General features: G+C 46.7%; 1 protein-coding gene across 2 annotated transcripts in view; it reads left to right on the top strand.

The window, feature by feature from the left end:
- The window catches only part of FLII (FLII actin remodeling protein), a 52,187-nt gene that overhangs the window by 35,665 nt on the left and 3,011 nt on the right, over positions 1–13,511 (top strand). For both annotated transcript variants that reach the window (XM_061599154.1, XM_061599153.1), the window contains exons 19-27: positions 1,176–1,280; positions 3,854–4,045; positions 5,656–5,844; positions 7,401–7,540; positions 9,838–10,087; positions 11,292–11,446; positions 12,197–12,257; positions 12,871–12,999; positions 13,307–13,413. In XM_061599154.1, the coding sequence (XP_061455138.1) occupies positions 1,176–1,280; positions 3,854–4,045; positions 5,656–5,844; positions 7,401–7,540; positions 9,838–10,087; positions 11,292–11,446; positions 12,197–12,257; positions 12,871–12,999; positions 13,307–13,413 (1,328 nt within the window). The remainder of the gene's footprint in view (positions 1–1,175; positions 1,281–3,853; positions 4,046–5,655; positions 5,845–7,400; positions 7,541–9,837; positions 10,088–11,291; positions 11,447–12,196; positions 12,258–12,870; positions 13,000–13,306; positions 13,414–13,511) is intronic.

A 13,511-nucleotide genomic window follows, 5' to 3' on the forward strand; every position in this document is an offset into this window, starting at 1 on the left:
GCTAAGTCCCCCGCCATGGCCCGGAACGCCCCGGTGAACCCCCAGCGGCACTGCGACTGAGCTCAGCCAGGGGTCCGCCACATCCACAAAGTGGTTGGATATCCTCCCAGATGGGCGACTAATAAATCCAATAAATAAATAAACATCCAACTCCGCCCAGCCCAAGCTCAAGTTGGTTTGCTCCTTTAGTTATTTATTTATTTTCATTTGTCAGTTGCTTCTCATGAAACATCTCAAAGCAAATAACACTAGAAAAACATCAACAGCAGAAACATGTATAAAAATAATTTCAAAGCCAGTACAAATACAGACATCAGGTCATATCCTCACCATCTTTGTAAAGCACTCTTCTACCACTTTAACAGTCATGGCTTCCTCCCCCCCCAAAAAAAATCCTGTGTAGTTTGTTAAGGGTGCTGGGAATTGTAGCTCTGTGAGGGGTCACCTAACAACTTTCAGCACCCTTAACAAAGTACAGTTCTTAGGATTCTTTGGGGGAATACTTCAAATCCACATTTCAGTATGTTTAGAAAAAAGAAGAGCCAGCCTAGATGTGAAGTTCATCCTCCTAAAGAATGTTAGGAGCCAGTGTGGTGTAGTGGTTAAGGTGCTGGACTGCGACCTGGGAGACCAGGGTTCGAATCCCCACATAGCCATGAAGTGGGTGGCCTTGGGCCAGTCATTGCCTCTCAGCCTCTTGAAAACCTTATTCATGGGGTCTCCATAAGTCAGAATCGACTTGAAGGCAGTCCATTTACATTTAAAGAATGTTACCTTGGATGCTGCATTGATTGCCTCCACACAGCCCAAGAAGTGAGACAAATTTTTAATTCTAATTAAATCTAAGCTCATTCAGTTTAGATTATACTGTATCAGTTTCTCATATAGCACCTCTAACCGTGGGTTGCAGTGATGTTTTGTTGAAGGTTCTTTTGCTTTCAACGTCTGTCTCTCCCTGCCCTCTTTTGGGTGTGGTTTTTAAAATCAACAGGTGGTTTTCTTTGTGAATTTTGGTCTAGTAATCGAACAGCGAAGTGATTTTGTTTCTAACTGCAGTTTGAAACAAACATGCCTCTCTTTCTCGTGCTCTATGGTAGTTCCTGACCAGGTAAGCTTTTCATTGCTTCCCTTTTCCAGCTAACACCTATGTCGGTTCTCCTGTTCTTCCCATGCAGGTTGGTTTGGGTTTGGGCTACCTGGAGCTTCCCCAGATCAACTACAAGCTCTCTGTGGAACATAAGAAGAGGCCAAAGGTGGATCTGCTACCAGATATGAGACTGGTAGGACATTGTGTGGGTGTGGGTGTGTGGTGGGATGGAGAGGCTCTTATCTGTCCTAGGAACCTTCATAGCAGGGATGGGGGACCTGTGGTCCTCCAGATGTTGTTGGGCTCCTTGGCTCTTACCAGTCCAATCAGCCAGCATGGCCAGTGGTTAGGGATACTTTAAATATTAGACAGATGCCATTTCTGTTATCTTTTCGGTGCCTTCTGAAGACCTTCCTCTTTCAAAAAGCCTTTTAGGTAGAGACCTTATCCCAGTCTGCATCTGTGTTGGAATTTCTTTTTAAGATGTTTTTAAACTTGTTCTTTAAATATGTTTTTAAGACGTTTGGTTGTAATATGTTTTTAAAAGACATTTAATATGTTTTAAAGGTGTTTTTTGCCTTTAAGATATTTTGAAGTGCTTTTAAGTGTTTTTGTTTGCCTCCCTGGGCTCCTTCTCGGAGGACGGGAGGGACGTAAATTTAATAAATAAATAAAGATGGGAGTTGCCCTCCAGATGTTGCTGGACTACAACAAGGTCCTCCTGCCTGCTTCATAGGAAGGCCTCCTTAAGATCGCCATCCTTCACAACATGATAAGAGTCCTGCTGGATCTCACAGCAGCCAACTAGATGCCTGTGGGAAGCCCACAAGCAGGACCTGGGCGCACCAGCACTTCCCCTTCCTTCGGTTTCCGTCAAGTGGTATTCAGAGGTGTGCTGCCTCTGACAGTGGAAGTAAAACACTGACGATAGCCACTGGTGGCTGGCGCATGTTGGGGCTGGTAGGGCGGAAGTCTGGGAGCCCAACAGTAGGCAGAGCCAGAGCCAATGACAGGCGGCGACAGCTAATTCTACTTTTGCCCTCCAGCCTCCTCCCTGCTACGTTCTACAAGGGCAACACTGAGAGCAAGGAGGAGGGAGCTGACAGCCAAGGCCATAAGTTAATAAGTTGTTAACTTATTGACCGTTTGAATTTATTTCTTACAGTGAATTGTGTAACTTTTTTTTTCTGTTCATGTTGTGAGCTGCCTTGTGCATAAATTGTTATGGAAAGGTGGCATACAAATAAATAGTGATGCTGCTGCTGATCCCCTGGACTGGTTGTAAATAAGAAGGCAGGCTAGTGGGGGCTAGCTGAGGTTGGTGGGGCAGTGCCCCTTCTGCCCAAATAGACCAGCCTCTTCTGATGATAGCCTTATCCTCCCTAAATTTGTCTAATCCTCTTTTTTCCAAAGCCATCCTCAGTGTACTTTACTATTTTCAGAAGATGCAGGCCCAGCCCTACCGTTAGGTAGAACAAAGCAGGTGCTGAGGCATGTTGGGAGTGTTGTAAGCTACCCTGCTGTCATTGAATGGGGTGAAAGATGCTGTCCTGTTGTCGGTGTTGAAATGAGAATCAGCTGCTCCTACTCTGGTCAGCTTCTGCACATGGAAATGTGAGAGTGGCATCTTGTCCTTTGCCCTGGGCAGCAAAAAATCTCCAGCTGGCCCTGATGTGATGTGATTATGGTGCCGCCTTAGGTCAGTTTAAAGTGATTAGACAGATCAATGGAGGAGGCTGATGTCAGCTATGGTTGCTAAATGAGGCCTCCATGGGCAAAGACAGTCTACCTCTGAATACCAGTGACTGGGAAACACAAGTTATTGAGCTCATGTCATGATTGTGGGCTTCCAACACCAACTGGCTGGCCACTGCAGAAGACAGGATGTTGGCTTAGCTCAGAGTTGGGGAACTAGATCCAGCCAGTGGGTCATATCATTATCTCCCACCTCCACAGGCCAGCTTTGCCAATCAGCTGATGCCATGGTTACGTCAAGTGACCTGTTTTCCTTTGCCTTGTGGTTTGAAATGGAACCGCTGTGGGCAAAGACGCAGCGCTTTGCAAGTGCTGACAATCAGCTGATTGGTGGCAAGGCTTTGCAGGCACCCCCGATCAGCTGATTTGGCAGTGCTCACAGAGCCCTGTGCCTCCTCGGTTGCCCTAGGGAGTTTCTGATGGGGCTTGTTGCTGGTGCCTAACAGCTGATCAGCGATGTCGGCGAGCCTCATTTGCAAAGGAACAACCGGGAGCTTATTTTAAGCTCCCAATTCTTCCTTTGGGGCCATTTCATTCCCTGTTGCACCTGATGTAAGATGCAATGTCAGGAGTGGGGCAGGTGGATGTCATTTGGGGAGAATGGGGGAAGGGACGTAGCTTGGTGTTGGAGCTTCTGCCTTGCATGCAGAAGGTCCCAGGTTCAGTCCCCAGCACCTCCAGGTAGGAATGGGAGAGATTCGCTGTCTAGAACCCTGTAGAGGACCTGCCAGTCTGTGTAGGCAATTCTGAACTAGATGGACCAGTGAGTCTGGCTTATAAGGCAGCTTCCTTGGTTCCTAAATGACCTCATGGGCCAAATTGGTACCCCAGGCGCGTGGGCGGAGGTCTTCCCCCCCCCAACTTTGAAATGGGCACAACATGTTTCCAAATGCATGCAGTTCAGACTGGCCCTTTTGACAACTCCGGCTTCATGCCCCAAGGAGCCACTGGAAGGGGACTCAAGCAGTCGACTACGGCCAGACCCCCTGTCTCTTGCCTCCCCTTCTGTAGCTGCAGAGTCTGCTGGACACCAAGTCGGTCTACATCCTGGACTGCTGGTCAGACTTGTTCATCTGGATTGGCCGGAAGTCTCCTCGTCTGGTGCGAGCCGCTGCTCTCAAGCTGGGCCAGGAGCTCTGTGGCATGCTGCACCGCCCCAAACACGCGATGGTGATACGCAACCTAGAGGGCACAGAGTGCCAGGTGAGTAGGTGGAGGGATAGCTATTGATTTATAGTGGTAGTTATTCCATTTATATCCCAATCTTCCTCCCAGTGGTGTAACGGTTAGAGTGTTGGACTAGGACCTGGGAGACCAGGGTTCAAATCTCCACACAGCCACGAAGCTCACTGGGTGACCTTGGGCCAGTCACTGCCTCTCAGCCTCGGAGGAAGGCAATGGTGAAAGCACCTCTGAATGCCACTTACCACAAAAACCCTACTCAAGGGTTGCCATAAGTCGGGATCGACTTGAAGGCAGTCCATTTCCATTTTCCTCCCAAAGGATCCCAGGGCAGCACTGTAGTCCTGTGAAATGTAGCGCGCCCAGCACCCGGTTGTACCCGGTACCGACCTGTCCCAGGTAATCAGTTGAAGTGATAGACACAGACGTTTGAAGATTTTAAGAGTCTTTACTGACTTAATTAAACAAGCATTAAACACACACTCCAGCTTCTCCTGACTACTGCTAAACATCCCCCACACTTAACTTTCGGTTTCTCCAAGAATATATACACTCCTCTGCCCTTGCTAGCCACATCTGTTGTGCCGACCTTGGCAGTCCTGAATGGAGTTTAACCCTATAAGTGTCATTTCCACACTGTCTTTCTGTAAAACTACACAGTTGGTCTTCTGCATGGTCTACAAACACAGGCATCCACATATCATTCTTGTTGTTGTTACATGCTTTCAAGTCGATTGCAACTTACGGCAACCCTATGAATCCTTTTTGGATATATTCATAGGGTTCTCATGGTAAGAGGTATTCAGAGGTGGTTTTCCATTGCCTTCCTCTCAGCCTACGGCACCCGGTATTCCCAGGCGGTCTCCCATCCAAGTGCTAACCAGGCCTGACCCTGCTTAGCTTCCATGATTGGACATGTTCAGGGTAGTATGACCATAGTGTATCATTCTAACAACAGCTAAAAACATTCTCTCAGCTACTGATCTCTGTGCTGCCGGGAACAGTCTCTTTCAGCCACCAAATGCCTGGGTAAATCAGGAATGTTTTTAAATTCCTCCTGCAAGTCGACAATGCGGAAGACGGATGCAGCTCGCCAGGGAAGGAATTCAATAAACGGGGACCTACCAGAATTTCATTTAAAATACCCATATGGGAGGAGGCGCTCCTTCAGATATTTGGGGTTTTATATGACCAGCTGTTTACGGCTTTATATGGCAACAGTAAGCCCCTTGAACCAGGCTCAAAAGCACAGCAGCAGCCAGTGGAGGTTTTTAAGAACTGGTGTAATATATGCCAGGCCAATAGTGCCCACCTGCAGCCATTCTGCACCAGTTGCAGCTTCTGAACCACCTTGAAGAGCCCCATGTAGAGTGCATTACAGCAGTCTAGTCTTTATGGCTTTGTAAATGCAGGCATTGTGTTGCTTTGGCTGTAAGCCGCCTTGAACATTTAATAGATGCTGAAGATGAATAAAAGGCTGATCTCGCTATGTGCGGTGCCTGTTCTGTTGAGGCCAAATGCTTTGTTTAGAGTGGGTCAGAGCAACAGTGAGCAATCCACCGGGCTCTGTGGTGGTGGACCTCTCAGTAGGCTGGAGTTTCTGGTGTTGACACCTTTCCCTTCCCCTCCAGGTCTTCAAATCCAAATTCAAGAACTGGGATGACGTGTTGAAGGTGGATTACACCCGCAACGCAGAGGCAGTCCAGCAGACCGGCGGGCTCTCGGGGAAAGTGCAGAAAGATGCTAAGGAAAAGGATCAGATGAAGGCTGATCTGACAGCCCTTTTTCTGCCGCGTCAGCCCCCCATGCCGCTAAGCGAGGTAGGTCTCGGAGGGAGGGGGTGGCTCAACGGAGCTTTTTTCTGCAAACTTGTCTCATGTGAACCAAATGTTTCTGCTACTTTGGCAAGTGGTCCTCCTCCCCCGAGAGACAGGGCCTTTTCCCTGGTGGGCCCACAGCTTTGAAACTCCCTCCCAGTAAAACTACAGTCAATCTTCAAGACTTGTTGGTTTCAATTTGAGTAATTTTTGTCTCATTTGCTGAATTGAGATTGGAGTGGATTATGTTATGGAGGATTTGAATTATTTTTTATTCCTTTGGGGTGTGTTTTTCATGTTGAGGAGTGTCTGCAATCCTAGTCCTACTCAGAGTAGACCTATTGACGTTTATAGACACTACTAACTTGGGTTCATTGATTTCAATGGATTGTCTTCAATTGATTTTTACTCAGAGTAGGCCCATTTAAATTCATGGGCCTACGTTAGTCATGGCCATTAACTTGGATGGATCTACTCTGAGTAAAAGTTGAGTACAACTCAATGGGTCTACTCTGAACATAACTAGCTGGATACAATCCTGATTTTTTTTAATAATTGTAGCTGTAAGCCACTTTGGTCAGGCTTTGTCCAGCAAAGTAGCATAGAAATATTTTTAAATAATAGTAATTATATTCTGCAAGTTACTGAAGACCCTCCCCCAAAAACACTCGCTTACACACCACCAAGCTTCACGTTTATCCATACAACCATGAGGTCTAGAGTCTTGCTTTTTAAAATAAACATTGAGATTCTTGGGATCCTGATTTTTGCACCTTTTGTGCATACTGGTGGATGAGTTGGTCCCTGTACGAGTTTATCTATAGAATCCAGACAATTCTGCTGGTGCTCCTCAGTAATGAGAGTCCAAAGACATTTAACAACATTCAATGATGCCAGCTTTTCTCTTGGAATAAAGTTCCTTTTAGTGTGCTGGCTTTAGGGTTATGGAGGAACCACTTTGTCTGTGGGCCTTGAAACCTCTCATCTCTCACTTGAAGGGAGATTGCATCTTAAAGTTCAGCCACATTCCAAAGTACAGGAGAACATTTACTCTTGCCTGCTTTAGTGTGTTGCCATCGGCACTGTTGAAAGGCCGATTTAATAAGATCCCAGTCATTGAACGGACATGTCTTTGCGGAGCTGGTGTAACAGAATCTGTTGAACATGTTCTACTGTCCTGTAATTAGTACAGTGAATGCAGAAAGAAGCTAATTTTCCCTCTATTAACTGCTTTGCCTAGGAGTATTTCTGCAAATTTGGTATTGATCTGTTTAAGCGATGTGTCATCTTCTGTTTCCAAAAGTGTTGCAAAGTTTTTTTTATCACAATCCAAATTAAGAAAAAATGCTGCCAGTCTAAGAAACTACTTAATTTGTATTCATCTGGTGTGTAGTAAATTTCAGCAGTTGTGTTTTATTTGTATTTTAATGTTTGTGGCTTTTTATACTGATTTTAGTCTTTTAGTCTGTGACCGTAATAAATGATTCATTCATTCAAGTTTGGCCACATTGCTGCTGTGACCGCTGTGTGCATCTTTCTGTCTCTCTGTGTTGGGGCAGGCAGAGCAGCTTATGGAGGAATGGAACGAAGACCTGGATGGCATGGAAGGTTTTGTCCTGGAAGGCAAGAAGTTCGCCCGCCTGCCCGAGGAGGAATTTGGGCATTTCCACACCCAAGATTGCTACGTCTTCCTGTGCCGGTAAACACAGGGATTCTCCTCTTGATTTGCCTCCTCCATCCAAACCAATCCAGTGTAGAGGTTTGGATGGAATAAGAGAGCCTCCCTTGAACCTAGGATGGGAAAAAAAATAGGAAGCTGGCTTAACACTGAGTCAGACCATTGGTCCATCTAAGTCAGTAATGTGCACACTGACTGGCAGCAGCTTCCCAGGGTTTCACACGGGTCTCTCCCAGCCCTATCTGGAGATGCTGAGGATTGAACCTGGGACCTTCTGCACTCAAAGCATGTGCTCTACCATAATAACATAAGAGATGCCTTGCTGGATCAAGCCTGCATCCTCACAGTGGCCAACCTGATGCCCATGGGAAGCTCACAGGCAGGACCTAAGTGCAAGAGCACTCTCCCCATTGGCAGTTCCCAGAAAGTGGCATTCACAGGCATACTCCCTCCAACAGTGGAGGTGGAACGTAGCCATTGTGGCTAGTAGCCACTGATACAGCTTTATCCATCATGAATTTGTTTAATTCCCTTTTAAAGGCATCCAAGTTGGCAGCCATCGCTCCATAAGCGGCCCTTCCCCAAATGTCAAATGGCAGCAGCATCTCCTCATGTGGGTCTGCACACAGGCACAGGTGCCTTTTTAAAGGACCACCCTGCCTGCCTGCCTGCCTTCAGCAGTGATTCCCAGCATTGAGGCATCTTCTAAGCCAGTGTTCTAAGCCAGCTGCCTCCCATGTTGAGTAACTTTTGGTTGCCCTTTTCTGCACTTTTTTCCAGCTCTACGGTATCCTTTTTGAGGAGAGGCAGCCAGAACTGTCCAAGCATGGTCACAACACAGATTTCTATAGCAGCATTATGATATTGGCAGTTTTATATTCAACCCCGTTCTTAATGATCCTTGGGAATCTGCCTTTTTTTCCACAGAAGCCGCCACACACTGGTTTGCATTACAGGTTTTTATGGTGACGTTTGAATAATTTTTATACTTCCAGCCCCCAACTTTTTACTTGAAAAAACATTTTTTTAAAAAAATCCATGTTTTTAAAAAAGTACTATTTTAAAACATAACATAAGACAACAGATAAATGAAAGTACTTCTTCACTCCGCGCATCATCGTTTGCTCCCACAAGAGGCAGTGCTATGGCCACTACCTTGGCTTTAAAAGAAGAGCAGACAATTGCAAGGAGGACAAGGCTGTCGGTGGCATTAAAAAGTGTTGGAAGAGAGGCAAGACCAACTCCTGTTTTGTTCGTTTATGTTCCAGAAGGGTGATAGAGTTCGGGTCCTCCAGATGGATAGGCTTGTTTACCTTTACCTGTGATGCTCTGATTGACTTCCTTCTGTCGCTAGACTGTTACGTCTTTAGGGAAGCTTACCTGCCCCTCCTCCTTCCGCCCTTTCCATTCCTCTCTTCTCTTCTCTGACTGTCCAAGAGAGAGGAGACACCTTTCTCTCTGCTCTCTCTCTCCTAGCCATGAGGTCAACTCCCACAGCTGGGCATTGCACCTCCAACTTACTTAGTTAGAACTAGGTATGCCTTTCTATGTACTACGTATTTCTATAAATAAAGTAGCTTTTCTTATTTTACTAAATCTCAAGTCTCAGGGATCCTGATGCAGGGTAAAAGCCTGCTTTCTTAGGTAAACGCACACACACGCTGGCACACTCAGGTTTCAACATCCGCTGTTACTCTCTGCTGCTGTTGTGCTGCTTTAAACAAATTTAGCAACACAAACACACACAGCAACAAGGGTTACGGGCCCAGCAAACTAAGTTGAAGGATAGTGTACACTTGGAAAAAGTTCAGGAAAGGGCAACCAGGGATGATCAAGGGGATGGAGTGACTCCTCTGTGAGGAAAGATGGCAGCATTTGGGGCTTTTTAGTTTTGAGAAAAGGCGAGTCAGAAGCGACAGGATAGGAGTGTATAAAATTATGCGTGGCATGGAGAATGTGAACAGAAAAAAGTTTTTCTCGTGACACTAGAATTCGTGGACATCCAATGAAGCCGAATGTTGGAAGATTCAGGACAGACAAAAGAAAAGGGCTTCTTCATGTAACACATAAACTGTGGAATTCCACAAGAGGCAGTGATAGCCACCAACTCAGATGACTTTTAGACAATTTCATGGAGGATAAGGCTGTCAGCGGCTATGAGCTGTGATGGCTGTGATCTGCCACCACAGTCAGAAGCAGTTTGCTTCTGAAAACCAGCCGCCGGGAGCTGTAGGAGGGGAGCGCTTCACTGGAGTTCTAGTGTTACTGGAGAGGGAGGAGCAACTTTTTTCTTTCTGTTTTTTTTTTAACCTTCAAAGGTACTGGGTGCCCGTGGAGTGCGGGAACGAGACTGAGAAGAAGAAGAAAAGACCTGAAGGTGCCGCCGAGGGAGAGGAGGTGATGGAGGAGGAGGAAGGGGAGGAAGAGGAGGAGGAAAAACAGCCAGAGGAAGACTTCCAGTGTGTGGTGTATTTCTGGCAGGGCCGGGAGGCCTCCAACATGGGCTGGCTCACGTTCACCTTCAGCCTCCAAAAGAAATTCGAGAGCCTTTTTCCTGGGAAGTTGGAGGTCAGTAACCGCGGCGGCTGAGGGCCTTGGGGGCTGGTGGGGTGGAAGGCAGGGAGTCCCTAGTCGACGGAGCCAAAACCACAGGAGAGGCCCAGCTCACTGATTCTGCTTTTCCCCTATCTTCTTCCCTGCTGAGTCTATGGAGGAGGAGGTCATCCACTGGACTGGTTGTAAGTGAAGGAGGCAAGCGGGTAGGGGGCCGGCTGAGGGCAGGCTGAGCTTGCTGGGGCAGTGTCTGATTTGCCTTGAGGGGCCAGCTTCCAAGGAGAGTGTTCCTGCCTGCTTCAGAGTTTTTGCTTTCATTGGTTCCTGGTCCGACCCCTTCCTTGCAAGTACAGAAGGTGACAGGCAGGGTGCTCCTTTCACTGCCCTGAAAGTTATTTTGGAGAGTTAACGTTGTAGCATCTCTGCCTGTTCCCTTGGCTAAGGGATGGGTGGACTGTTTGTGTTTTTCCTTTTAAAAATCCCAAGATTCTGTGATGAGGTGACCAGGATTCTGCAGCCTGTAAAACGGGGGTAGTGCTATAGATGTTGTTGGACTTCAACTCCCAGTAGCCCCTGTCAGCAAGGCCAGTGGTCAGGAATGAGGAGAGTTGGAGTCCAGCATCCTCCGGTTAGCTACTTTACGGTATAAACTACAAAAGTGCATGATTTCTCTGATTTTTGCATAACTTGTTCTCCTTTTGTTTAGTTATGGGGAGGGCAAAGAGAGATGTGCAGGTCACTCAATTTTTACGCATGTACACATGTGCAGTCTGACTCTGGAATTCCTAAAGTGAAACTAAATGATGCAAAACCAGCAAATATCATCCTATATATGAAGAGTAAACTCATTTTTATATGGTGATTTTTACATAGTCAAAACAGCACCACCATTGCACAAGTGGGAGGTAGAAGCAGGATTGGGGGTGCAGGGAGACAACTTTGTGTTTGATTCTCTCTTTCTCTCTCTCCCTGCGAGGGGGGGATGGGAATAGCCAAATGAGGATGGAGCATTCTCAATTGGCACACAGGGCGGACTGACTGTTCGGATGGCAGGGGAGAAATGGGGAGGAGGGATGAAAAGGAGTGCTGTAGAAGAGGGCATGGCTGGCTGGTACCCTGAACAAGAGCACTCCAGACTGCAATGCTTTGGGTGAACTTCTTAACATCATGGCTGAGGATTCTAACCCTAACCTACTCTGTGCCCTTCCCACCCCTTCAGGTTGTGCGCATGACTCAGCAGCAGGAGAACCCCAAGTTCCTCTCCCACTTCAAGAGGAAATTCATCGTCCACAAGGGCAAGAGGAAGGCAAAGGATGACGGCCTCCAGCCCAGCCTCTACCACATCCGTACTAACGGCAGCGCCCTCTGCACCCGGTGAGAGCCTCCTTGGGAGTCTTTGACTCTCTCCTCTAGTTCCTTTGTTTATTTATTAAATTTATATCCTGTCCTTCCTCCCAAAAGGAGCCCAAGGCAGCAAACAGAAACACTAAAAGCATTTTAAAACATCTTAAACACAAAAGACATATTAAAACAAAACATCTTTTTTTAAAAAAAACTTTAAAAGCAATTCCAACACAGATGCAGACTGGGATGAGGTCTCTACTTAAAAGGCTTTTTGAAAGAGGAAGGTCTTCAGTAGGTGCCAAAAAGATAAGAGACGGCATCTGTCTAATATTTGAGGGGAGGGAATTCCACAGGGTAGGTGCCACCACACTAAAGGTCCATTTCCTATGTTGTGCAGAACGGACCTCCTGATAAGATGGTATCTGCAGGAGGCCCTCACCTGCAGAGAGCAGTGATCGACTGGGTATAGAAGGGGTAAGATGATCGTTCAGGTATCCTGGTCCCAAGCTTTGTACACCAAAACTAGAACCTTGAACTTGGCCCAGGAAGTAATGGGAAGCCAACGGTTCTCAACGGTGGGTCTTCATTTGTGAGCCAGGCTTTGTTAGGTTTTAACACCTTCCTTTGATACTGAGAGCAGCCCCTAGGAATTCTGGACTGTCCTTCCTAAAATATGGTACCCAGAACTGGCTAGAGTAGAACAGCAGAGCATCCTTTTCGTAATCGCATTCGTGTTCGTGATGGCCACTGGATGCCTTTTTCTTCCCCTCTCCTTTCCAGGTGTATCCAGATCAATACAGACTCCAGCCTTCTCAACTCAGAATTTTGCTTCATCCTGAAGGTAACCTGTCCGTGAGCATCCACTCGTAGAAGACTTGATAGCCTAGTTTGTAGCTTGTGTTCTCAAAGCTGAATTGTTGGAGTGAAATTAATAGAAGTAAAATTCCCCTAATGGAATTTTAGGAGAAATCTTTTTCAGCATCCATAAGGACTAGCAGCTTCCTTTTAAATAAATAAGTAGCTAGATAGGTGGCTGAAGATTGGGCATTTCTTCTCCTTGCTCCTTGGGAATTGTACCTCTGTGAGGGGAAATAGGGGTTTCCTAGCAAATCTCAGCACCCTTCCCAAACTACTTCCCAGAATTCTTTGGGGGAAGCCTTGACTGTTTAAAATAGGAATAATAGTGGAATAAATGTGTGGTGTGAATGTGGCCTTAGAATCATTAGCTGCTGCTTTTTGCAGCAAGAAAGAAAGAAAGAGGAACTAAACTCACAACTCAGGAAGGCCACCTGTTCTGATATGTTAACCCTTTAATGGCTGTTGCTTCTCAGTGCAATGGGTGTAATCTTGTGGGGAAAAGCAACAGCCTTGGATTAAGGTCCAAATCATTATGTTCTTCTAAATTCTTTTCTCCCTCAGTGACCCTAGCCTTTTTTCTCCACCCCTTTTTACAGGTTCCCTTTGAAAGCACCGACAACCAAGGCATTGTGTACACTTGGGTGGGCCGGGCTGCTGACCCCGATGAGGCCAAGCTGGCAGAGGACATTATGAACCACATGTTTGATGACTCCTACAGCAAACAGGTGAGGGGGAGCAAAGTCTGAGCAGAAAAGCACAACTGGGTGGTGTGGGGAAGATGAGCTGATTAAGCAGCACACATACCAGCCTCTTTTTCATGCAGTCTGCCAGGTTACATACCTATCCATGGCATAAGGCAAATTGTGTAGGAGTGTGTGTCACATCAGGGTTGGACTGGATGACCTTTGATTATCTCCTGCTGGTGTCCAAGCAGCTTGCAGGTGTTTGTGCTGGCATGGACCCAAATTGACTCCCATCTGCCTTAGCCCTGTTTGCACCTAAATGGCTGCCACTTTCCTTGCTTGCTTCTAGGTGATAAATGAGGGGGAAGAGCCGGAGAACTTCTTTTGGGTCGGCATTGGAACACAGAAACCCTACGATGGAGACGCCGACTACATGAAGTATTCTCGCCTGTTCAGGTGGGAGCTGGTAGTTTTCCTCCTTTTGTGGCCCTCACCCATCCATTTTCTCCTTTCTCTTCTCTCACACCCACCCTGCAAAACATTGTTGCTGCTTG

The sequence above is a fragment of the Rhineura floridana genome, chromosome 17 (assembly GCF_030035675.1).
Source record: "Rhineura floridana isolate rRhiFlo1 chromosome 17, rRhiFlo1.hap2, whole genome shotgun sequence".
NCBI classification, from domain to species: domain Eukaryota; kingdom Metazoa; phylum Chordata; class Lepidosauria; order Squamata; family Rhineuridae; genus Rhineura; species Rhineura floridana.